General features: G+C 43.7%; 1 protein-coding gene across 2 annotated transcripts in view; it reads left to right on the forward strand.

The window, feature by feature from the left end:
* Nucleotides 1–26,687, forward strand: part of ATP9B (ATPase phospholipid transporting 9B) — a 2,296,170-nt gene that overhangs the window by 1,814,857 nt on the left and 454,626 nt on the right. For both annotated transcript variants that reach the window (XM_085605931.1, XM_085605930.1), the window contains exon 15: nt 7,166–7,414. In XM_085605931.1, the coding sequence (XP_085462057.1) occupies nt 7,166–7,414 (249 nt within the window). The remainder of the gene's footprint in view (nt 1–7,165; nt 7,415–26,687) is intronic.

The raw sequence follows: 26,687 nt of genomic DNA on the forward strand, positions 1-26,687 counted from the left end.
TCATAGCACGGAATCTGCTCTTACCACATTGTTGATGATGCTATACGATTGCTGGACCTAAATGATTTGTGCCTTTTGATCCTCCTTGACCTATTGTCAGCTTTTGATACGGTCAAACGCGATACCCTTCTCGAGCTACTGGAGCATAGGATGGGGCTATCAGGGACTGTGCTAAACTGGTTGTCCTCATTCCTACACAATAGAACACAAATACTCAAGGTGAATCAGACTCTGTCCAAACCCACACCGCTCACTCTGGGGGTACCACAGGGGTCCACGGTACCGCCCACCCTCTTCAACTTGTTCATGGAGCCTCTAACAGAAATCCTGAAATTGTCCAACATCCATTATCACATGTACCTGATGACACGCAACTGTACCTGAAAGTCTCCTCCCCTGAGGACATCAGGTCCCTCAACTCTATTCTTCAGGAAACACAAAGTTGGCTGACTCCTAATCACCTGAAACTAAATGCTCTCAAAACAGAATTTCTCTTTATCGCACTAGCCAAACACTCTCCAGACATTGAAGAATGGATGTGTCAACTAACAGCTCTGTACTGCACTCCAAACATCATTTATTCCATGAGCTTTCTGGGAATAATGCTAGATAAGCATCTGAACATGCAAAAGCACATTAGTGCTCTCACCAAAGGAGCGAACTTCCAAATGAGAGTCCTAAGGAAAATAAAACCGTTCCTACCCCACAACGACTTCAAGATTGCGGTGCAAGCCCTAGTGATCTCTAAACTGGAATATGGTAGCGCAGCCCTCTGTAGCCTTCCAAGTTCGAAGATGACGCCACTTAGGGCCTCCCTCAACTCCGCTGCAAAGCTCATTTCAGGCTCCAAATGCTATCATCACATAACGCCTGAGTTGAAATCTCTAAAATGTCTCCTGTATGAGGCAAGGATACATCTCAAAATTGCATGCACAACCCACAAAGCTTTACATTTCAATACCCCAGTAAATCTTGCGCAAAAACTTGAGCTCTCTGGGGGCTCTAGATCTTCTAGAGGTTTTAGCACTTTACTGCTCAAGCCTCCAAAATTCCATAAAAAGAAAACCTACAATCGAGTATTCTCTGGTATTGCAGCAAGAATTTGGAACTCTATGCCCCCTGCAATAAGACTTAACAATTCCACAGCTTCCTACAAAAGGGAGGTTAAAGACATACTGATGAAGACATTTCTAGGCTAGGTCCCAATCACCCTAGGACGCGCTTGTTTACACCTGTTCTTTATCGAACTTTTATGTTTGCTATGATCTGTTATGTTTGTTCTTGTGATATGATATCCACTGCTTGTACCTTCTTAACTGCCAATGTGTAATGCGCTCTGATACCCATATGTGGTCTTGTTCGCGCTATATAAAACTTTTTAAATAAATAACTGCTGTTTCCACCTTCCCCTACAGTTAGGAATGTGATACTTTGGCCTTCAATAAAGTTTTCAAACGTGCTATTTGACTCCTTGGGCTGACGGAAAGCTTACTGTTTCAGAAAGATGTGGCCTTAACATCTGCAAAGGAGACGTTTGATCCTCAAGTTGCAAGGTACTATTTGGAGATACAGTAACTACTCTGCACTAATTTCCCACACCATTTTGGAGAACTGGTGCACTGCATTTTTAATATGTCTAATACTGCGGGGGTAGTGCACTTTTTCAAAAGCATAGACTCTGGTTTGGTTTGCACCTTCCAGACAGTCTTTGGAGTCATTCTATTGTTTATGCACTCCGTGCTTGGAAGCTTCTTTGGAGGTCTTCCACTGGTCCTGCTTCTGATTGTCAGGACTGTATTTTTTATTTTTCTGCTCCACAATGAATGTCCCATATTGAAATTGAATGGAACTGGCTCCACCACATGTGCTCCTGTGCCGTGAACACATGGTACAATGCTTCAGCACACCCTTACTTGAGGAACTGAATGAGCACTGGTTCTTGTCCTTTCGGCTTGTGTGGCTTCACTGTGTGCAGCCTGTTTTCCGCTGTCTGCTGTGCCTTTTCGAGTGTGCCTCGGACTTGTGCTTAGCAACGCAACTGGTTCAGCCTCTGGACATAGGAGTACTGTTGGACCCCCGAAAGGCCCATTTGTATCAGTGTTCCATGCATTTGCCTTTGCTTCTGAATGTATTCTACAAGTCTTCCTGGTATGTTTCTGCTGATGGTGAATTGGATCGTAGCTCTGGTTCTGTTTATTTGCTAATGGCTGTGGTTACTCCTTCAGCGGCTGCTATGGGAGTAGGATGGGAACACGTTTGCTCCATAAACCTGCTCCGAGGTGTGCCTCTGGGATCATCGTCTGTTGTTGCTCGAAACAGTAAGGTTTCATCTACCTCTCAGAACACAAACCATTTTGAAATTTCGATTGGTTGGCACTTTTTATTTTGGCCTGTTTGTTTTACATTCTAAATTCCTTTTAAATTGCATACCTTTTAAGTTTGATTTTTATTTGCTTTTATATTTTTAATTTTGGCTTTCTGAATGCTTTGACTTCAAACAGTATGATTGCCTTTTTAAATTCGTTGTGTCTTTTATGTGGATATATACAAATCACGTATCATTGCTTTGGATTGCTTTTTATTAGTATTGGATAGCCTTAGACGACTTATGTCCAAGGAGTGGGTGTCACATGGCTGGATTAGGCCCGGGAAGAAACACTGCCATTTTGCATGCACAATTTTCTTAAGTTGCCTTCTTTTCTACACAATGACTTTTGACATTAATTTGCCTGCGTGATAGTGCAGGCTTAGTTTTTTTTTTTTTTTTTTACAGAGTATTATATAGCGCGAACTTGACCCGAATCCAATCAGGTATCAGAGCACTTTACATAGCACCAGTTACGTTACATGAGGACACACATTCATTTTTTGTTAGGCACGGGGAGATTACGTGATTTGCCCAGAATCACAGGATGTTCAGCGTCATAACCGAGACTCGAACCCAGTTCCCCAGGTCCGAGGTTGAGCGCCCTAGCCGTTAGGCCAACTCCTCTCCTCTTCTCTGAAACCACATTGCTTACATTTCCACTTCGTAACTACACTATCTTGACACCTTGAACATTTAGTACAAGGCCGGAGCATACATTGTGCAAATGTTGTTGAGTGTTATTCATCCGTAAAGTGACATAGCAATAACAAGAGGATAAACAATGTCAGCCTGTCTGAGGCCTCGGCATGGAAGCATGGCTGCTGTTATTATATATACATATGCATTTCTGTGTTCAAATCAGAGGCGCACTTTGCTGTCACTGTGAGGTCTCTGTTGTCGGAGTCTCAGCCCAACTGATTACTCTTTTCCCAATGTAAGGTGAGATGTCCAACTTGTGACCAAGATGGGGACCTGAACACATTCATTCAGGGGTAATGGGGAGTTAGATCATCCAGTGAGGGATTGTGGCAGATCACCCACTCCCCCGAGGCAACTAGGGAAGGGATTGCATAGTAGGAGTACACTATGCACAGTACTTTTATACCAGCATAGGTACACTGCATTAGCACAATGGTGGAATTGTTTATCCTTTTCACTGTTCTCATATTGCTAATCACTCTCATCTGCTTCTGTCTATTAATCATTGGAGCGCATACATTTTATACAAGCATCATAATGGTTCAATAAATATTGAAACGCCCCTTTGTGTATTTCTTGTGTATCTCTGTGGGTGTGCCCAAATGACTAAGTGAAAATGTTCTAGATCTGTTATCACAATTCCTTGGGGACTCAGGGGTGTCATGTTCTGAGGTTTCCCAATCCATTTGTTATCTTCATAGGTTTTGGGGTACTTATGGTGGCACTGTGAGCTAGCAGAACAATAAGCCAGCATATCCTGATGGGTTGCATGGAATCAGTCTCAGTGTTTGTTGTCCAACAAACGCACAGTTCCTACTGAGGAAGAAGAAGCTGTATGACACAATGAGTTACTTATCGATACTTTGCATTCTTTTCTTTTGCAGTAGTAAATGGACTATATGTGTAATGTTAAACTTCAATTGTTTTTCATAGCAGAACTGTGTGACTAAATCCACACTGTGTTTGCTGCATCATGAAATGCATTAATACCCCCCAAACTGTAAGACTGTACATCAGCCGCTTCAGAGAATACTTTTTTGTACATCACTTTCACAGCTGGCCATATCACTTTGTGAAGTAGCAGAATGTCTTTTTTTTATTTTAATATTTATTTCAACGTTTTATAACAGCATATTATGGGAATGGGACACCTAGCACACGCAGTTGCAGATCTTAAAAAGCAGGGCCGCAGCATAATTAGTCCAAGCTTCCATTGAACCTACCAAGACATGTTGACTTTGTTTTTCATAAGCCACGTGATCGACAGATATGCAGCGAAACATAGTAGCCACCTAATTCCAAACATTGGCCATCTGTACACCCCAGCAGAGCGAAACAAAGAGCAATGTTCTTTGGCAGACGCATTTGTTCACATAATGCTCCACAAAGGTCCTTAACAGCATCTAACCATCCCCTTCCAGTAAAATCCATCACTAATAACATATGTGAATGTACTGCAGTGTTGCCAGTCACACCCTAATGAGACTCGTTTGTAAACTGTCATAGAATACAACCAAATGCAGTATCTTCGTCAGACGAGAACCCAGGCACCGTTGATGGGCGCCCAGATTTCTAAGACTTTAGGACTATATAAATGGTGGGAATACACTATACGAATGCACATATCGTAGCATGATTGTAGCAGGGAGTTACATTTAGTGGTGAGGTCACCAGCAGCGTATTTTCTCTTGGTGCATTTACCTCGACTTTCCTTTCAGGTAATTTTACATTCAGCATTCGCCATAGACGTATTCTTTCTGGCAGGATCTTCCACCTCTATCTTTATTTTCTAAACGGTCTGCGATATACAGTGTTTAATTTCCCCACTGTGAAGAGTCTCCCTGTGGTCCGATGTGCCAGCTTCTTCTGACTGAATATTAAATGCCGTAAAAAACAATCAAAACGTCCTTAGTTCATAAGAACGTACAAATAAAAGCAGTGCTCTGCTTTCCACAGCTCTGCTGGGGCACTTTCTGCTTCCAACCCTGGGGATAATGCACGATAATCACCCGTTAGTAAGCCACACATCTTTTAAGAGTAACTGTTAATATATATTTTCAACCCTCTGCTTTTGGTTGATCTGAAAGAGGAATGCGTCATCTTCTTAAAATCGGCACAATAATGTCCTTTCTGTTAACAAGCGGTAGATTATGTATTATGACGAAAAACGTGTGCTGTTGCTCTAAAGTGTATTCCTGCTCCAAACATCCGCACATACCTTTAGTCCGCACCTGCTGTCTTTTGACGCCAGAAGTAATGATCCTTTTCACTGAGCGCTGTGTGTCGTTTTTGTGTTGTGTATTTCCTTTTACTATTCGCGTGGAGCACTGAGTGTGTTCCAAATACAATTAATAAGATTGGGTTAGATGTTCCCAAAAAGATTTGTGCTGTCGAGCTCCGTTGGAATGCCCGAAATTAAATTCCTATCGCCCAGCTCCCAAGCAGCAACAACCTAAAATGGCCGAAGCATGCACACATTGCGGCAACATTGGATCTCTCTGTCATTTTGAAAATAAAGGCACTCTCGATCTTATTTTTAATCCGTGATAATAAAAACGTCTGTTTTGTTGGCCATTTAGACCGTCGTTCTCATGTGACAATTGAATGTATCCCTTGTTTGTGTGCGGTTTTATTAGAAAGATGACAATAGACTAGTGGGCCAACTGTAATGCACCGCGCAGATCTATTATAACCTGATTATATTTCCCCACTGGAAGCATTTCATGACAGAGGGCATAATCTTTAATGGAATTTGTGTGAAATTAAATTATACAGGCATCAATAAACATAACATAATTCAAAAGGAGTAAATCGGCTTAATTTATCTGCGGCAATAATGGCCTCGGCGCTGGCAGAATACAGATGCAGCGGTTGGGAGCGAGAGTTGAAAAGCCTGCCAGATGAGCCGAAAAGTTAAACCCTTTATTAGACAACACTGTAATTTGATGGGCAGAATGTTCACGGTTCAGTGGCTCGGTACACCCCGTCAAAAACACAAGAGGCTTGGTTTCAAAAGGGGGCTGCTGTGAAGTTGCTCCGAAGTTAACAGAAAAGTGTTTGATGGCCCTGGTGGGATCCGAGGAGGTTGTCATTTCACATCCTGCCCTAAAAGGCCTCTCCCCAAGTAGGAGGTTAATAATCAAAATAATCTGCTTCACTGGAGGAGATAAATTCTGTCAGAGACAGCTGAGCTTGACTGGAGCCCCACACACGCACTATGGTGTTAAATTGATGGTTGTTTCAGGAACAACATGATTTTTTTTTTATATGACTCAAGATTAGCGATTTTTTCTCCCTCCTTGTGCAGCGATCATATGGTTAGCGTCTCGAGGCTTGCCAAGACCGCAGTAGGCAGCAAATAGGGGTGGTGAGATGTAAGGCAGCTAAATCAAAAAAAAAATTATAGAGAAAAAGGTCACATTTTGTTTATTTCAGAGAAGCCATAATGCTGGAAACAAAACGGTGAGGGCTTTTAATCATCCACCGTTTCTTTTTGCAGTATCTGTATGAATAAATTATTTCACATACCCACTTATACATTGAGATTTTCTGAAACTCCTCTTCTCACAAGCATCATTTAGGAACATTTGATAACATATTTCAGTATAAATTCTTGCTTGTTGTAAGGTGCTCAGTGTTGGGCTGACTGAGGCCTTGTTCCATTGGCTACATATAATTAGACAGCCCACCGAGTGTGAGGTACCCTGACGAGAAGTGCTTTAATTGGGCCGGTACTGTCCTGTACTGAGTACCTGCACTTCTTTAATTTGAAAGGGAGAGTATTGGCGCTTTTCAGCGCTGCTGCAGTACATTTTAATGGGAGAGTGCAGGCCCTTTCCAAGAGCAAGCAGGTCCTCTAAAGAGTGAGTACCTGCACTTCTGTATTTTCATTTAAAGCACTGCTGAAGAGGAAGCACAAAGGTCCGGTTGTCAGCCATTTGCACTGACTCCCAGGGAAAGCTCTTGTTACTTCAACAAAACTGACTATCACAGGCAGAAATGTAGTCAGCGAAGCACCTCAAATGATTTGTAAAAATAACTGTTGTTTTTTGGCAGACCAACTGTTATTTTCCTGTCTGGTTTACCTTTTGCCTTTAGACTCAGCCTCAAGCAAGTGGCACCAATACAAGTTCAACACCCTCGAGAAAAGTTCAGGCGTCAGTGCCTAAAGTCCGCAAGACTGTCAACAGTCGTATCCATGAGGCGGTGAAAGCTCTGGCTTTATGCCATAATGTGACCCCGGTGTACGAATCGCGAGCTGGAGCTAATGCGGAGACAGAGTATGCTGAGGTGGACCAGGACTTCTGTGATGAAAATCGCACATACCAGGCTTCTAGTCCCGATGAGGTAAGTCTCCTCTTACTGTTCAACACATATTAACTAACAGTTGTTTGACCAGCATTGAATGCCTCGTTGATGTATTTGGTCAGGTGTGCAAGTCATGTCTTGTGCACATCATTGCTGTAGTTGTTACCTCATTTTGGAGTGATTTCTGCATTACAATACTGTCACAGTTAATACTAACCAGTACCCTAGTGGCTAACCTCAACAGTGAAGCCGCTGTGGAAGATAAAATGTTAATGACCTTTTACTCCATGGGGGTAACTATTTGACTACTGAATTGCAGAATGTGAGGGAGGCCATGTTTTATAGCACCAGTGTTAATTCTGCAGCTTGGCATCTTAAAAGCTTCGGTTTTCATCTTATTAAGAGTTTTCTTTCCTTGGTGTTTAATTTCTTTGTGAATAATTATATCCTTTTAGATCAAGGTTTTTGTCCTGGCTGAATGGTATTGTCTTGTTATCTTTCATTCTAAAATTATTACACAAACACTAATTAAAGAGTCTGCTGTTGGTACTAGCATGTAACTTTTTTTTCTTTGACTCAACCAAGAGACTGGTAAATCTAGTGACAAGACCTACTCATAAGAAAAGACACTCATGCCCGTGCAACTTGAGAGCAAAGGCTTACCCCTTTCTCGGCTGGAAGTGCAAAGAGAGGGTAGATTTGAAGGTATCTTTCTTTAGGTAATAATAAAAGCGTAGTAGTGGGTAGATCCAAGGGTGCTGAGGAGGCTTACATGGCTAGAGTACCTGTAAGAATGAGGCCTGTCTGTATTGTTTGAACACGAAGCTCTTCTGCGAAAATGCCCAATTACGGTGAACAATATGCATTGGCAAAGCCAGTAGAACTTGCTTGCATTTTGAGTCCTGAGGAAGCCTGCAGCAGCGAAAATCTAAAACAAACAAATGCGTATCTAAACAGTGTGTCTCTGAGATAACGAATTTAATGTGTGTGGGTTTAGTGTACTTTCCAGATATACAATATTCACTCATCTATCTCAATGCAAGCACTCCATAGGATGCGGAATCATACTCCAAAAAACAATATCTTGAATTGAGAGACAAATACTGCTCGCACAGAGCAAAGCCTCACTGTAAACACACTGAAAGTATTGGCAACAATAAGTATACAAGTGAGGTGCACTGTCAGGTGTGTGGCCTGTATTTTGTGGTCCCGGCCCACGAAACCGCCCTCACAAGGGTCCTTCTGATCAAGCCCATCTGGCAGTGTTAGACTGCCGGAAATGCCAGTCCAACACTTACTGTACTTGAGCTGCAGTAGATAACGTTTGGTAAAGTGGGAACTATTAGACCTTACGTCATACTGTTGTAAACGTGTGGCCTAGAGATAATGGCCTTGGCATCCGATCACCACATGTTCCTTTTGAGCACATTCTTTAATGCGCATGTGTCATACGGTATATGCTCACTTTTACCGGAAATACAATTGTTTTATCTGAAAGACACAGCATGTGGTGCTACATGTATGACTAAATAGTGAAATATGTATAGCATGTAAACTAAAAGGCATGACGAGTCTTGAATTGAAGAGTGGGTTTACAAGGACTTGAAAAAGGTGAATTTCAAGAGTGTTTTTTGTATCACTCTTGGTTTGTCTAAATGCAAGTACAAATAGAGAAGGGTTTAGCTGCCTACGGTCTTTGGACTGCAATGTTTATCCTTTTAAGATGCATCCTGTTAAGGAATGTAAAGCGCACTTTGATTGGATGAGTACAGTGAGCATCCAGGCATGTAATGTTGTATTTTATGTTTAAGGTATTTTGCACTGTTTCTGTGGACACATTTGTGAGAAAAATGGTTTTGAGGGCAATCAGGTTATTGATGGGAAGTTCCCTCTGGGTTGAAGGAACCCCAGGGTTAATTTTCTCTTAAATAACTGTGGTTATTCATATATTCATATAGGTGAGTATGTGATGCAGCGGCCAGAGCTGCCAACTCGGGAGCTGGGGATCGGGTACGAGTCTCAGTGTCGCGCAACATACTGTGATTCTGGGCAAATCATGTAATCTCCCTGTGCCCATGGACAGCGCCTGGATACCCTCACGGGTGATAAGCTGTGTGTGATAAGCCGCGCTATATAAATCTACAAACTTTCTATGTAGTTGAAGAAGCATTCAATTGTACTATATATCTTATGAGGACACTGTGCATTTCGTGGCTACCTATGCTTGATCAACATAAGTTTACTGGTGTACGCAGTGTTATTTTTATCTTTATCATTTGGTGCTGATGTCAAGATATTTTTACTGGTAAAATAAGATTTCAAATTTCCGTGGACTGACCTTTGTTAAGACAAACTCAAGTGAAACACTTAAAAAGAAACTGTGTCCACCAAGACCTTTCATCAGTTTGTTTTAAAGGTCTTGGTGGACATAGAATTTTCATGTGGAAGAGATAAATGCTTAATTCACAAGTTGTGTTGAACCACTGCTGTTCCTTGCTATGTTCTTCTTCAGACAGTCTGATGCTGGGCTTTGCTTTGGTGCTTGGTGTGATCCCCTGTGCATAGATGATTCTGCAACTTGAAGAGGAGGCGTGCCTATGGCAGTGTATCTTCTTTAGTAGCTCTTTGGTGGGGGCACACCTACAGGTCAAGAGGGAGATCGCTGACAGCAATAGTCAGTGAGGAGAAGAACATCCCTCAGCCGACCTTAACCTGGTGAAAGTGTCCAGATTTCAAAAGTAGAAATGGGGAGGCAGAGCCTTCTCGGTCACGGGTGCAAGACTTTGGAACTCGCTGCCAATCTTTCTGACCAGGATTGGAGCTCACTACCCCTTTAGAAAGGCCTTAAGCCCTGGCTTTCCATGCTATAGGATAGCCCTTACTTTTCTGCTGGTTTCACTCCATGGGGGCAGGTCCTCACCTCTGCGACGATAGCGCCTTGACACCCTTGGGCATTTGGTGCGCTTTATAAATCCTGCTCAAATGAAAGCGAATCAAACATGATGCTGAAATCTAGTGGTTCACTATCATCATTTCGTGTGAGTAAGTCCTCCTCAGTCCTTAACATTTTGAAAATGAATAAACCCTTGGAATAGGAAGCCAGGCTTCGTTTTTTCTTCCAGAGTAATTTAAATAGTTCTTTAACTGCCTTAAGTTTAACATACTTTACAAGCGGAGTCATAAATTGATCTGGTTGATGACCCCGAGCTAGATATGCGAACACTGGTGAAGTCCACTGTACAGAATTGTGCTTCCAGTCATCCAGGAGTGATCATTCCCTTTTGAGAGCTCGCCAGGAGAACCCTGGCTGAAATATCTCCTAACTTGGATCCCTCTTAATATCGATCAAGAGATTGTAAATTTGCGAGTACGTGTGTTTGTGGGTAGTAAAAGCGTTTGTTAAACACCGACCACATCGGTATGGCTGTACACTGCTCACAGGCTGTGAAGAATATTCGGAAAGGTGGCTTGTTACTTGGTAAGATTATTAGCGCATTGGTATTAATGGGGAGGAAGATTAAGAAGGTGAAAGCCAGACCTGGGGGTCTCAATCAGCATCTTCTAAAGAGCTCTATTGACGCAGTGTTTGCAAATCACTGGGGCCCAAGGAAAATAATGCAAATGGTTCATTATTCAGCTTATTGAACCTTCCCGCAGTTAGGGTGACTGATGATGCCAATGTTTCCCAATCACCAGAGTACCATTTTAAAAGCATTTTTATTGAATGAAGCGATTGGAATATTGCACCCTCGAGCTTTATTTAGGGGAACGGTTCAATTGCTGTTTTCTGTTTAACCTCGGCACTGACCTATCACAACATATTTGGTTAATAAGCGGCCTTGTCTTTTAATAGACTCACTCAGAGTCCATGTATATCCTAAAGCGCGCCGCATTGCTGCCTAAAGTTGTGTAAGCTGCTGGAGTGTAAGCCCCTTGTCAAGATGCCATCCTAGGCTAAGGGAGCAGTATGCAGATCCTATATACTGCAGTGTGTTCCTTTAGGAAGTGGAATTAATGCAGCATTACTGTTACACATTCCCCTTTGGGGCTGATTTGTACAAAGATAGTTGTACAGAATACACGAGCCACGCAGTTAAACCGATTATATTATTTTGCCAGCGCTCTTGTGACAGTATTTCATCCCTTTTAATGCATCTCAGTCTGTCAGTGCGAGAATCTGACGCCCAAAGTATCATTTCTTTATTATTGAGTAAAAAACACAAACACTATGCCGAGGATAATCGACTTCAACCTTGTATTATTCTCTCTACCTCAGCATATCGCCCTGGTAATTAATGAAAGTGCGCTCTCGTGCTTAGCTCGCATTTCAATATATTTCCGTGACACAAAATGCATTTTGGGGATATTCGTTCTGAAAGGAATTGGGCTATTATGCGACTGAGGCAGCGCGAGATAAGTAACTGCTTTTGTATTCTTAATGTCAGGCCTACTTATGCTTTCCTCATTGTGCCTTATGATAAGTGATCAATATCCCATTGTCTCTAAGTGAGTCTAAAGTTTAATGTGACTATCACGTGTCCTCTTACCAGTGGTGTCCTGCGGAGCCCTATCGGCAAAATCATAATCGTGTTACGCTCAATTGTCATAAGTGTAGATCCTCCTTAGCCGCAGAAAGCCGATGCTGACCTAATGTAATGAACAATCATAAAAGGATATAAACTAAGTAGGTCTGGTCATAGAGTGCAAAGGTCACGAACCCGGGACTTCCAGGGCATGCTGTGAACAGGGCCCGTGGCTGACCTCTGGCTCTTTTTGATCAAAGGTGATTGATTGCTCGTGATTTGTAATGGCTGCTTACCCTCGTCGCCAATTTAGTGGCTACTGTGCTTTCCCCTAATATTTCTAATTAGAGGCCAAAGAATTGTTCTTTGTTTGGTTTTTATTAGCTCTGATGCAGAGTCCCCAAAGCTTCACCTGTGAGCGTGGTATAATTAAGTTAGTGTAAACAGAGCTGTACGATTGCAGTGTGTTCTGCTCCACGAGAGAATAAGAAAAAAAGAAAACACAACTGTAAATTAAGGAGAGAGATTATTAGATGGCAAATGGGGTGGTATGCTGCGCATCTTCTGAATACCCTTCTGCGCATGAGCGGTTTGACTTGTGTGCCTTCTTCAGAAGTGTGCGGACCTTAAGCAGGGGTCATTCTTGTTGACTGAACAACACCTCGATTGTTGTTACTAAGAATTAGTGGCTTGTGATTTGGCTGTTTGTAACTCCAATCTTGAAACATTGGATAATGTCAGAAAATATAAAATCTAATATAAAATCTGTAATTTTCAAAGTACTTCGGGAATAGTATGGAACCTGCTATTAAAGACAGGCCTTCATTCACTGACTTGTACGTAAAGGGTCCTTAGCTTTAAAAAAAACAACAACATCTAAATAAAAAGTAATCCCAAAGTTAATGCATTTACAGGCACTCACTCCCAGAGCACACAAGGTAAATTGGTCAAGTATTTTTATATCTCAGTGAGGTTTGTAAATTGAGCTAATAGACAGAATCTGTGTATCTGATGTTTTAGTAAGCGCCTCATGCCACGGTGATCGCATGTTCATGGGACTGACACAAAGATAAATCTAATGAACGGGACCAGGCGCTGGTCTGTCAGTTTGTTACGAATTTTGTTATCTTTCCACTGAATATTCTTATTCACAGACCTTCCATTAGTTAGAATGTTGCTTCTGGTTCGGAACATCTATGAGAGGCACTTGTGACTGCGGGAAGCATATTGTGTAATTTAAATGGGGTGAGGTAAGTGCAGTACAAATAGTTAAAGTGTACGAATTTATTCGAGCATTCCTGGAGCATGCTAGTGTATCTGATAGATGCTACCACTGTGTCAATGATGAATATTTCTGGGTCTTTTTTCCAACAACCCTTAAGGCTGTTTAGATCTCTACATTGTTTAGATATCCGAGATTTGTATAAATTGATGATCCTGCGACAATCCCCTCCACAAGTCAACAGCATCTTTATTGGTCGATCTATTTTGGGTTCTTGAGTTTGGCCCAATATACATCTATCATAAATCAGAAAACGGCCAATTGATGTTATTTTTTCGTCCCAGTTTTGTAAAGGACAGAAAATTCCCAGAACTGTGAAGCCATCCCAGCCGAGGGATTTTAGCAGCGTTCCATATCACCAAATGCATAACTTTATTTAGTTTGATTAAAATCCTTTAGGGACTACTATGGCAATTAAAGTGGATATACAGCCTGCTGTTTAGTTTCTTGCCAGGGGCGTAACACAGGCCCCCGCATTCCCCACGGTGCGGGGGGGGCCTCCCAGCGCTCAGCACAGCGCTCAGGTCTGAGCGCTCCAGATAAAATCCGGAGCAGGGGGGCCCTTAAACTTTTGTTACGCCACTGTTTTTTGCAGATATCTATGCTTGCAGTACTTGGCCACTGACAGCAGTCAGGGTGTCCTGAGAGCTGGGTATTTTCCTCCTATTAACATGGATGTCACGTCGCATATCTGGGATCTAAGTTGTTGTCAACCAGGCTACAACGCATTGAAGTTATAATTTGGATAGTGCTACCCTATGTCTACACATTTTCCTAAATCTGTTCCCTTTGCACTGTTTAGGGCTCGGAAGAACCATCCTGTGGGTATGAATGAAAAAATACTTAGCATGTGTGTTAAAAGGATCATTTTTGATAAGGCTACTTTGCCTTGGGCAGCAATAGCAGTTTTTTTAGAAGGTCTTTGACTCTCTTTTGGATGCCAAAGCTTTGTCTAAGTTGCCTGAGACTCTCAGTGCTTGTTTCCTATGGACCGTAATTCCTAAATATTTCATTGTATGTGTAACTAAATCAAGGCCATTAGTAAATAGTGAAGTGAGGATTTGCACACCAAGGTCTGTTATGAGAAAAATACATACTGTTTTTATTTAATGTTAGCCCAGAAATCCCACCAATTTTTTCTAGCTTTCGCAGAGCCATCAGGACACCCGTACTGAGATCCTGAAGGTTCAACAATATCAACAATACATCATCTGCTTAAAGCGAAAAGGTATGAATGCCACCCTGTATACTAGTCCATTGTACTCCCTGCTCGTTGCATATGAGTTGACAACGGCTCCAGTGGAAAAGAGAACAACAAAAGTGCTAGTGGGGTCAACCTTGTTGGGTTCCTCGTTCTATTTGCATCTGGTGTGGTATCATTCTCCCAGTTTTACTTCTTGCTGTGGGGATGGCATAGAGAGTTTGATCCACCAGAGGATCTTTTCACCAAATCCAAACCGGCTCAGGGCCAGGAAAAAAGAAAATCCAATCAGGGGTATTGAATGCTCTTTCCCTAGTTATGGAAATCACGTTGCATATGCCCTGTCACTGGGTATCTGGTCTGGCATTAAAGAGTTACTGTATTTCTTTTCTGGACAAATTCATTTGGATTCAAATGGATACGTTGCAGGAGAACTGTATGATGGAATCGATATTTTTTTTCTCAAAATGTTATTATCCAACTTTAATATCAACAAGGGGTGAAAAGATGATTAATCTAATTGGTCGTATTAAGCTTCAGTAGCATAATAATAATCACTTCTTTGATAGTTTGGTGAATACACTTTTCTCATGAATGGCCAACTACTTTTCTTATAGGTATTGCTTTATCGCAGACTGGTAAGCTCTGTAAAAACTCGAAAGGCAGGACACAGCAGGATTTCCACTAGGGAAAGTGGCACCTCTAGGTCTTCAGTTTGATCAGGTATCAAGCGGGGCAGAGTACCACTCTTTGAATAATTTTTTTGTGCAGTGTAACTTAAGCCTGTATTGAAGGTATATAATTGCTTATAATAACGGAGTAAACGCTTGGTTAATATTTAATTGTGTGTTTAGTATATGGCCACTTGTCTTGCCTGATGTCTGATCGCTGTAATAATTGAGTGTGGGTGTATGATTTTAGAAAATCTTCCTTATTTGTCTCCTTCTGAATGTTTCAGGGCTATATATTGTTTTTAATCACGGGAGCCTAACCTAGTACTCAATGCCACATGTAGGCCTTTTTTTTTATTTAAAGAAGAACAGCGTTGTCAAATGTTGCACTAGATGAGTCCTCTCTAGTTGCCGTTGCTCAGTCTCAAAAGACTGCAATTGATTGTGTAGGATTGCCTAAGTACCTGTTGAAATATTTATACAAATGCTCCTTATGAAGACCTTAAAGGCCTCCCATTTAATAAATTATGTCCAGTGGAGCCTATTTTTATGTCAAATAAATGAGTTATTTCTTCAGCAGTTGTGTGTCAACTGTGTTGTGTAAGTGTGAGGGGTGTGAATGCCATGTTGGTATACACTGTATCATCAGTAGTAGGAGATTATGATCCAACACAGTCTTTGATAGATGCTCTGCCCATTGCACTAACTCAGATATGTGTAATGAATGCACATATCAATAATTATTGTATACTTTTGATGTGGCGTGTACTGCCCTCCAATTTTCCATTAGTCTCCAACTTGGTACGGAATCTGCTAAATGTTCTACAGTTTTCTGGGCCGGTGCCCTGGGCAGTGGGGGATATGATCTGTTGATTTCGGCATCTAAGACTCAGTTAAAATCTCCTAGAACTTAAAATGGTTCATAAGGAATTGTCGCAAGGAAAGTGGAGATAGTGTCCAAGAGCATTACTTGTCCAGCATTCAATCAATCAGTCAGGATTTGTAAAGCACAGCTAATCATCCAGGCTTTTGCAGATCCCGGCAATTGGGGTCCTGCATTGGGGCTGAATAAACCAAGAATATGTATTTTATTACCATCAAGGAAACCTGCCACATAGACATGTCGTCGTTCATTATCAATCTGTTGTGCTACTGGCACAAAGGGAACTCCTACTGTTAACCACATAAACCCCACCCCCTCCCTCCCCCGTATATGCAGAGTATTTGGAGCAGAAAACCTGCACTTTTCATCCATGTTTTAGCCTCTCACTTTAAGATTTAATTACGTTTGTTTGCTGTAGGATCACAAAGTGTACTCTACATCTCCCGAGGAATCAGTGTCACAGGTGACAAGAATGGTAGCTGATAAATTCAAGTCTAACCTTTGACCCATTGTTAGAAGGTGGTTCTGACACTATGGGCCGCCTGGAGTTTTTGCTTTTTGAGCACCTAATTGTTGAGCTTTTACTGTGGGGGAGCCTCATAAGTTGGGACTCACCCACAGTGAACTAAGGATGTAAGAGACTGCATGGGTTTACTGGTGTCCCCCTGGCTTGACCAGGCCACTGTGCAGCAGCTGGAGTAAGGGACACCGGGCTGGTTACATGCAGACACATGTGTACATGCGTGTGCACATGTGTATGGGCTGCACAGGGGAGATTCCTAGCGTGCGTAGTCCAGGAGCAGCTACAAAGTGAATGGTGTGGCAGGACTTATGCAGTATTGGGTGGTGACATGGAATAGACTTTATACACTGGAAAGAAACATGCCAGGGAAAGTCAGTGTGTTTTACTGTGTTTTCACTTCATTATTCCCCTATGGGGATGTGGGGCCCATGGCTAGAGTGACTTCCACAAGGCCTACAGATTCCAGAAACGCACTAAAGTCCACTGTAGCTGAGGTGGAAAGAAGTATTCTGCAGAGTCCAAAGTCATATTTGTACTGCTTTTGGGTCATCCAGAACTGTCATATTTCTCTGAGCCAGCCATGACCAGACCCAGGCTGAGGGCTGACCTCAGCTGGATGGATTGATAACCTTTCTTCCACAAGCTAGGGCCTCGTCTCCACGAAAAGAAGATGGTTGGGGCTACAGGCTCATCCATTAGCAGCTGTCACTGGGTGCCAGGCACCAGGCTGCACCAAGGAGGGAAGGCAGCATGGGGGGAAGGGCTTCAGAGACATGTGGCCAGAGACCCTGTACGACGCCATTTTAAACAAGCCCAGAGGCTGGACTAGAAGGAGGGAGCAGGGGCAAGGAAGTGATGTGTCGCTGTTTGATAGGACCAACAGAGACTTCCTGCCAGCCCCCTACTCAACTTTTAAAAAGTGCTTGCACAGGAAGAGAAGCTCTCTCTAGGGTGTGGTCTGCTGAGGCCGAAGGTGCTGGAGCCTGGCGCAATGGGCAGTTGGAAGGAGAGACCCCCTGCCTTCCCCCAGGACCCTATCAGCACCAGAAGAAGAGCCCAGGACCGGTGCGCAGAAGCAGGGGCCTCTGCGCAGGGAGAAGAGTGGCCAAGGAGGAGACAGTGAAGACAGCTCCCTGCTGAATCCACCCTCTTGGAGACCCGGAGGGCGAAGGAGAGTGCTCCCAGTGGCTGAGGGGCGCCACCAGGAGCAAGAAGATGCGAAAATGGAGAAGATCGGACCCCTGGGGGCTGAGATTTGCCCCCCAGAAGGTACGTGACCTTTGACCTTTGATGGGACCGACGACGAAGCACGTGGGGCTCCGCCGCCGGTCTTGAAACTGCCCCGGGGTGGGTCAGGTCCCGGGGGCTGCCCCCCAAGGAAGGAAAGTTGGGGTGCGCTGTCACGCACCCCGTGAAGGTACCCGCGGAGTGCCAAGAGCCCACCCTGGCCCCCGACGAAAAATGAAGACGGGGAGCGCCGTCGTGCTCCCCGTGAAGGTGGTCCTAGGTGGGACGCCAGGAGCCCACCCTGGCCCCCGCCGATGTAGAAGGAGGGGGAGCACCGTCGCGCCCCTCCTGAAGATGTTCGGGGGCCCGGGACCCCATCCCCGGGCCCCAAGTGTGTAGGAGGTGGGGGAAGTGCCGTCGCACCCCCCCCCCCCCGAAGAACTGCTCCAGAGCGGACGCTGCGTGTCTGCCCGCAGGAGCGGGCAGTCGAGAAGAGTCGTGCCGGCTCCCGCGGCAGCACGCGAGGGTGCTGGCCGGGCGGGGAGCCGGCGGGGGCAGCCGGGGTTGGGCTCCTGGGGCTGCCCTCCATCACGGAGGCATGCGAGGGGCCCGGGTGGGACCGGGCCCCAGAAACCCGAAAGAGCGACCGAGGGTGGGCTCCCCGAGCGGCCTACCATCACCTGGGGGTCCGGGTGGGACCGGGCCCCCCGCCGAAGCGGGAAGATGGTGCGAAGCCGCCAGCGCCACCGACACAGCGGGAGAGCAGCTCATCGATTATTCATGAAGAGGAGAGAATCGACCCATAATGCCCTGCAGGTCCGGACCGGCCTTCAGGGGAAATCAGCTGTTTCTCTGCTCGTTGTGGCCCCAGGAGGACGGGGTCACCACCATGTGTGCAAAGGTGCTGGGGGAGCTGCTGGAGAAGCGCAGTCTCCCCCCCCAGCACGAAAAAGAGTTCCACCCTAAGTCGCATGGGGACTTGGAAAGAATAACCCCTCAAGGGCTCAGCAGGCATTTAACACTTTCTAGGCTGGAACTTTTGTTCTACAGCGGAAGGTGAATGAAGAAGTGCATCAAGGAGTGAAGGGCTGATTTAGGGATGCCTGGAGCAGGGCATCCCCTGGAGGTGGAGAGGTGTAATTGCACCAGAAATGCATTTAACCTGGTTATTTCTTTTTAGATGGACTGAAAGTCACATGTGTAAAGTGAAGTATCTGTGTAAGGTAATGCTAAGCTAAATGGAGTTATGTTGCTGGACCTTCCTGCTAGGGGGTCTGGCTGTACTTACGTAATCCCATGCTTTTACCTGTGATTCCTTTTAAAGTGAAAAGGCGCACTGCAGGAGAAGTGTAGTTGCCAGGAGTACTTCTTTTGAAGGGGCTGTAAGTCACAGGTGTAAGGAGATGTCATAAGCCAAGTGGGGTTATGTTGCCAGGCAGTCCTGCTAGGGTGTCTGGCTGTATATGCGTAATCCTGGGATTTCATCTGTGATGCCTTTAGGGGCTGTAATTGCAATGCATTCAAATGATCAACCAAGGTGATGAGTACTGTCATTCCAAAGTGTGCGTAAACATGGATTCTTGCTGCTGCGCTTAGGTGAAGACCCCAGACTGCTAGCCCTTAAGATATAGAGGTGCATACTTTATGGTCAGTAGGAGATGCTCAGTCAGGTTCATGTGTCACCAAGGCAGGTGTACCCATTTTTAATGCTTGTTGAGGTAATGGGGTGGGTCGCCACTGGGATGGTGCCAGTGTGCAGGGCCCACACTCCAGGTTATGTTCAACTACCTGCATTAGGGGCAAAATGATGTGCATACATGGGAGTGGTGGTACTGGACCCCACCCCCCCTGCAGGAGGGGTGGAGATGTTATGCAATGTCACAAAGTAATTCCAACAGCTTATGTATATTTGTAAATCGGAGCATAGTATTGAGAAGTGTGTGTGTTTAATAAATGTACTCTTACTTTCATGAAGCAAAGTACAGACTGGACAATCAATTATTGAGTGTTATTTTTGCGCACCTGCAAATGGCGATTACTAGCCCACACCACCTCCCTTGAGCAAGCCTCAGACTGCTCTGCAACGCTACCCTCTGAGAGTCAGGCGCTGCAATTGGGTGTTTGGTTCCCAGTGAAGGACAAATGTAGTCATGTTATTTGTGCAGGCCTCACAGATGCTGCCTCGTTTTCCAACACCCATACTAGTCGGAAATTTACATTTCGTTCAGTTCATTTAATTTCCTCCTCGAGAAATGGGGATACACCAGCAGAAGTGACATAAAGAAGCAGTTTCAAATGATCCTCCAAGCCCTATTTGTTCTACTATAACTTCTACTCCAAACACTTAAAAACAGGTAGTAGAGAAAGGGCCACTAAGATAATTCGCTGCTTTACCTGGAAGTATTGTACTTCTCTTCAGAATAACCTTTCCCAGAAAGATGAAAAGTTCCTACCTTTGTAGTACTCGCAAGCAGCAAGCACTCTGTTTTATACTTGTTGTTGTTAGGACCTTTAATGGTATTTACATTCCCTAAGCAAGGTATGCTGTTTGCATCCACACTCTTTTTTTCATGTACAGTGCTCAAGACTTGCTGCAAAACATTGCAGGATTTTTTCCCAACACTTTTTATTGATTTTGCAACATGGTTGATGTTCACAATAGGCAAACAAGTCATATCATTCTTGGTGCACCCAAACTACCGCCCTTCTTGTGACAGGTATTTACAGAATACAACAGTTACTGTGTGATTACATATTGGCATTCGTGGAAAAGGATGTCTATGCTCCCCAGACCTTACTATGTTTTTGAGGGCAGCAAAAGAGATTTAAAAGCATATTCCTCTGCCCTAGCGCAGTACTCCATGCCGTTGGTCGATGCCCTAATAGTGGGGGCTTGCTCGACCTTCCAATGGCGGGGCTATCTCTCTCTTGGCCAGCACTAGGCCAGTAGCGACCAGGCCAGTAGTACTTCTACTGCCCTACATCCCCCTCACCTCGCCCATCAGCCCAGGAAGCATCATTTTAGGAAAAAGCTGCAGAGTCCATCAGCTTTTGCAGGACTGACAGTCTCAGCAGTTCGATGTTGTGCCGTGCCTGCTCTACCCCGGGGTCGGCACTCTCTTATCTTGTATTGCACTCTAAAGCTCAGCGATGTTTCGGTATTTCTGTTGCTTAGCCGCTGTTTGGAATGAGATCACTTGCCATTTAAAACCGTCTTCAGTGCCTCCCAGAGTATTGCCTGGGAGTCTACAGAATCGTCATTGAGGTCGTTGTAGTCAGTAATCTGCTGTCTGTGGAAGTCGTCAAAGGTGGAGTCCCACAGCCACCAGGCATTTAAGCACCAGGGTTCTGGCTGCCGAGACTTGGGTAGTCCTAGAGTGAGCAGCAGGGGTGCATGATCTGTCAATGCATGTGGCATGATTTTTACTTTCACCACCGTAGTGGTGTCTGCTATGTGCAGGAAAGAGTAATCAATTCTGGAGAAGGAACTGTGTGGGTGTGAGTAAAACATATATTGTTTGATGATGGGGTGGAATAGTTGCAATATCAATCAATCAAGAGCTCAAAGCATACAGAAACAGTACTAGTAAACAGGAAATTAAAAGATACCTGATAAAAACCATTCAAATGTCAGTTTAAGAGTACACAGTAGTCTGTACAGTTTGTGATATGTGTGCAAAAATTTCATAACAATGAAAATACATAAATCATCGTCCTATGATTATCAGGGCATGACCTTACAAAGTGAGATTACAAAAATACTTCAGCAGCATCAGCATTGTAAAAAGAAAGTAAGAATAACTAAACCACAAGTAAAATGACAAGATAAGTCGCCATATATCAGTAAGGGCTGTGGAACTAGCCCTGGCACTCAGGGCTGAGGATTTGTGAAGGCGAGCGCTGTTTGTGTCTACAGTAGGTTTAATGACTGCATTGAAGCCTCCCCATACCACTGTTCTCTTGGGGGGGACAGCAGCAGCACCCACGTGTGTGCCTGAATTGTACCTTCCAGTAGTGTGCAGGGGGTGGGTAGATGGACGCGAAGGTCCAGTGTTTATCGTCCATTCCTCCCTCCACCACTGCGTATCCACCTAGGCTCTTTTTATGTGCTGCTGTAACCTGCAGTGTAAATTGCTTGTGGAGGAAATTGACTATTCTCCTAGAGGCAGTCATGCAACCAGTTTAGTAGATTCTAGTGTTCCCATCTGAGTGAGGAAGGTGCCCTGTTTGCTCAACATCTGAGTCTCCTACAGCAGGGCTAGTGATGGTGAGTGGCGTTTCCGGTATTGGAAGATGGTTTCCCGTTTGGTTATATTATTCAATTTGTTGACGTTCCACAAGAGGATCCAAAATGAGTCGTGTGCAGCTGTCATGGTGGATCATGGTAGTATTGGAGCGGGTTGGAAGGAGTCTGTGGCCCTTGATTTGGTGTGTGAACAGGGACTTGTGCTAACTAAACCAAAGGGTTCCCTAACTCCCCCCTACACTTCTAATCATGAAACATATGGCACCCATTCCCCAATTGGGTGTGTGAGTGTCCCATGGGGTGTGTGGTCTTCGCGAGGTTGTGAACCCGATGATAGGATAATTAGCAATGTGTTACTCATCCAACCATGCTTTCTAGTATACCGTTACAGGGTACTTACGGCGAGGCATCAGTCAGCCTGCAGGTCTGTTTAACCCCCCTTTCCCATTAGAGTCATCAATTTAGTTACCGGAACAAAAGAATATATAAGTTAACATGTGGTGTGGTCCACAACATGTGGAGGGCTATGCCTGATGTCGAAGACAGCGGCAGCCCATCTCTTGCTTCCACTTGTCTCCCCATCTGATCTGTGGTATTGTAATGAGCCGTCTATACTATCTCCTCTCTGGGTACGCAGCCTCTGCCATGATCATCATCTGGATCTGCTCCGTCTCTTAGAGGGTGGCAATTTCTCCTCGTGTCTCCTTGTGTCCCTTGAATGGTTATCCGCAGGGTTTCGCTGTTGTTGTGGGTTTCGTATTTCCAGGCAGTCCCATAATGCTTGTGGCTTGTTAAAAACACATGGCCCTTGCCGTCGTTTATGACTTTGAGCTTGGCCGGGAACATGAGCATGTATGTCAGCTGCATGGCCTTTAGCTTTTGTTTGACAGTCAAGTATGAACTCCTCTGCTCTTGTACGCGGAGTGTATAGTCTGGGTATAAGCTGATTTTCACACTCAAGTAGTAGTGCAGCCTGAAGTTGAGCCTGGTGTAGTATGATATCTCTGCCTGCATACTTAATAATGCGAAACAAACACACGGAGATGATGGACAGAGCACTGAAACTTTTAAGACACTCACACTCACCCCCAGTCACAGATCTGGGTTGAATCCATCATCGTTCTTTAGCTCACTTCGCCACCTCAGTTCAAACCCAGCCATATGCAAATCAGACTTGACCCTGTGCCTCATGGGAACAGTCCAGACCGAACTGAGTCCATTGCATAATTTGGGCTGGAGGTGGCCAGGCCTGAGCACCGACACTCATTTTTAATTGATAGGAAAGTTTCGCATGATTGCATTGATAGTCTGCACAGCAAGTTTGTATTGAGTGCTATATTGATGATTGTGAGGCAGTTAGTTAAAGTAAACTGAGGATCAGTCAACCACATACCTTGTTGAGACAGGTCAGTCTCACTCACTCAGCCTATGAGTAACTACTCCAAGGCAGGAGAAAGCCATAAGCCATTGCCTGTAGTACTGGCACTCCAACACCCATGGTAGACACTGCACCCTGGATTGAGAAATGACCTGTGCCTGCTGATGTGTGTTTGGCTCATTTTGGTCTGACTGACTGGTGACGCCCCTGCCCAGTACCAGTGTAGCCCATGCTTCCAAACAGGTACATCTGCTGCAGCTTAGCTTCTTCCCCTCACACAGCACAGCAAGCCTCATGTCTGCAGCAGTGTTATAAAACATTAGTGGTGACAAGTGGATGGTGATAAGTCGTGTGGGCTGCATACTGCACCAGTGACTGGCAATATGCAAGTGTGCATATCTCTAACCTGACAGCGACTTAGCGTTCTTTCCTATGCATGGTGTGGCCACTGGACAGTTACAGAATACAGTGTATTTCCTGCCTACCTTTCATTGCTGCTACCAGGAACTCCTTCCGCATAGGGATAGGCCTGCAGTGATGGGGTGGCCAATGCTTACATGTTGAATGTATGAACAGAGGATTATGGCTACCTTCTGGTCTCAATTGCCATAATTGGGTTTTCTAAAAGGAGCGTTGAGTTGTTGCTTCATTTTTTACTTTCTGTTTACCTCCAAACGTTTTAATCCTACTTCTGGGTACTTTGTATAATTATTTAGGACTTGTGCATTTTGTAATAGTGTGCTTCATGACAGATCTCTTATAGATTAATCAGTAAGTAAAATGCTATTTTGAGACCTAAGATATCACCGTAATTTGCTTGAGCCGCTACTCCTTTGCCCATTCACAAGCCAGAAAATCTCACTTGATATAGTTGTTTATACTTTTTAAACCTCTACGCAATTCTTTTCAAAGTCTAAACGATCACCCTAGATGTTTAGAAATTCCACAGCACGTTTCTCAGACCTCTGATCATCGATTGGTTTACCTGGAATACAGAATAATAGAAAGCTACTCCTTCTGTGTATCACTGAAAGGGGTCTCCTCTAGAATTTTTGAGTTCAAAGGCTAACAGAAAGAATACGTTTTTTAGGATTTTTGTCTCACTGTAATCTCAGCGATATCGTTGTTAGTGCTACCCTAGGATAGCAAAGTGGTCTAGCATCTGAGGCAAGGACACACATTCAACAAGAAAAGTGCTCCTGAGAGTTACCTTATTTGTATCACTATGGGCCTTTACAACCACCACATATAATATACTCTTATATAGATTTAGAAAACATTGATCTTTGCAGAAAACAAAGTATTTGTAGCTTGCAGGATATTAGGAATGTTGCGCAATAGGTAGAAAATATACTGTAAAGCAATACCTAGGATCCAACATGCCTTTGGGACCTCCTGTAAAAAATACAAATTGCTATTTAAATATGTAATTTGTCATTCTAATCACATTTGAGTTCAAACATAGGCATAGCCAAACAAAGGGGTCATCTGCTAGCTTGTGGTTTGCTGATTTAAGCAGATCAGGGCTGGAGATTTGTTGCTGAGTGGCGGTTTACGTGAATTAATATTAAAAAGGAAAGGATTTCGAGCAAAATCTGCAAACATGACAGTTATGAATATTACTCAGCCATTTTGTAGACTAGCTGGAGAGAAACAACTGAATCTAAATTCAGAACATAGCATTCTAAAATCTGAAAAAGCAAGACATATTTCCTGAAAACATGTAATTCACCATATTCATTTTTGGCATCAAAATTTCATATTTATTATCGGATGAAACGTTGAAATGTTTTAACTCATAAAAGATGTACGCATTGATTGAAACATTAGTTGTTCTGTACTGGAGAACATGAGGTTGACCTGTTTCAATTAGAACTCATTATGGCTGTTTCATCTCATTACAGTTAATACAGTGAAAGAAATATGATGCTCTGTGGTATTGTCATTGTGACATTTTACGTAGTGTTGTTTGTATTTGCAAAATTGGACATACTCGTGCAATTGGGTGTATGTCAATTTAGGTCTCTCACATTGTCAAACTAGGTTGGAGCTGGACCCTCCCTAGAGTTGTTTTCCCAGAATCTCCCAAAATGTGTCTATCTCCTAGAAACCTGCCACTCAGCAAATACTACTTACTGGCATTTGTGGGTTGCCTCATAGTGAGACCTGTGCTTCCAACAGGGGGAAGTCTTGCACATGCGGGTATATTGTTTACCCTGAAATTCGATCATGAAAATAACCATCTTTAACCAAATGTGTTTAAAAAAGTTTGATTGGAAAATGTAAAAGTGAAAGTAAAAAATCCTTACCTCTGTGGTACTACAAAGGGAACAAATAAAGTTAGGCATTTAATTCTCTCAGTCAGAGATTTGCAGATCATTATATAGTATTTCTTTAATGAAGCAACAGACAACATCAGAAGAGGCTTTACAAACAGCAGAAATAATTATGCACTCGAATAAAGCAGTTGCATTCATAGTTTATCAAGATAGAAGCAAGAAAAGGGTAAAAAGTCTAGGGGATGGATGCCGGTTATGGTTCTTATGACAAATTTTAATACACAATAAAATGTTTCCAGCAAGGATTACATTTAGTAAAAGTGCCTCATGCAATAGCAGCTTGATATAAGCGTGCAGTATTCGTAGCATTCAAAACGAAATTGTGTATGTTTAGACCTACTACGATTTTGTATGGGTCTTTGTTAACCTACAACTACAATATTGGACTTAATTTCTGGAAAATTGTTGACCAAAAGTCATCAAGCTTTGGATAAATATCAAACGTGATTTTTTCAGCTTGCTAAGAACAAAATGTAATCTGGTTATGCCAATTGTGTTGCTTGAACATGAAATACCTTGAAAAAACAAGAGACAAGAGGGGTTTGGCAAAACAGAAACAGTTTGTTTAATTAAACAATGCGGCTGGGAGCTCAGTCGCAGGCATAGGGTGGGAGAACTGTCTCAATTTACAAGCGGTCTAACATGGGTTTTTATACAGTTATTTGAATGCAATAAAATAGGTCCGGTGATCCTTTTTAGGTCTCGCCTGACCCAGCGCATGCGCTGGTCTGGCGAGACTTATTGAGAGGGCTCCAAAAAGTGCTACCAGGCCAGCATAGAGCTACAGTGCATGTGCGCGGGCGCGCGCGCGGCGCTTTACCGCGATTACTTTCATTCTCGCGGCCGCACGGCCGCTTTGCATTGCCAATAGGTCTCGCTTTTGGGACCTTATAAGTATTTAGTTATGCAACTGTTGCATAGCTAAACACTTATAAGGTCCCAAAGGCGAGACCTATTTGCTATGCCAATGCTTGTTTTGGTAAGGAATGTGAACCGTTGTCTTTAGAGTCATAAATTAATGTATGTGATGAGGAGTCCC

This window comes from Triturus cristatus, chromosome 5_1 (genome assembly GCF_964204655.1).
Source record: "Triturus cristatus chromosome 5_1, aTriCri1.1, whole genome shotgun sequence".
NCBI lineage: Eukaryota > Metazoa > Chordata > Amphibia > Caudata > Salamandridae > Triturus > Triturus cristatus.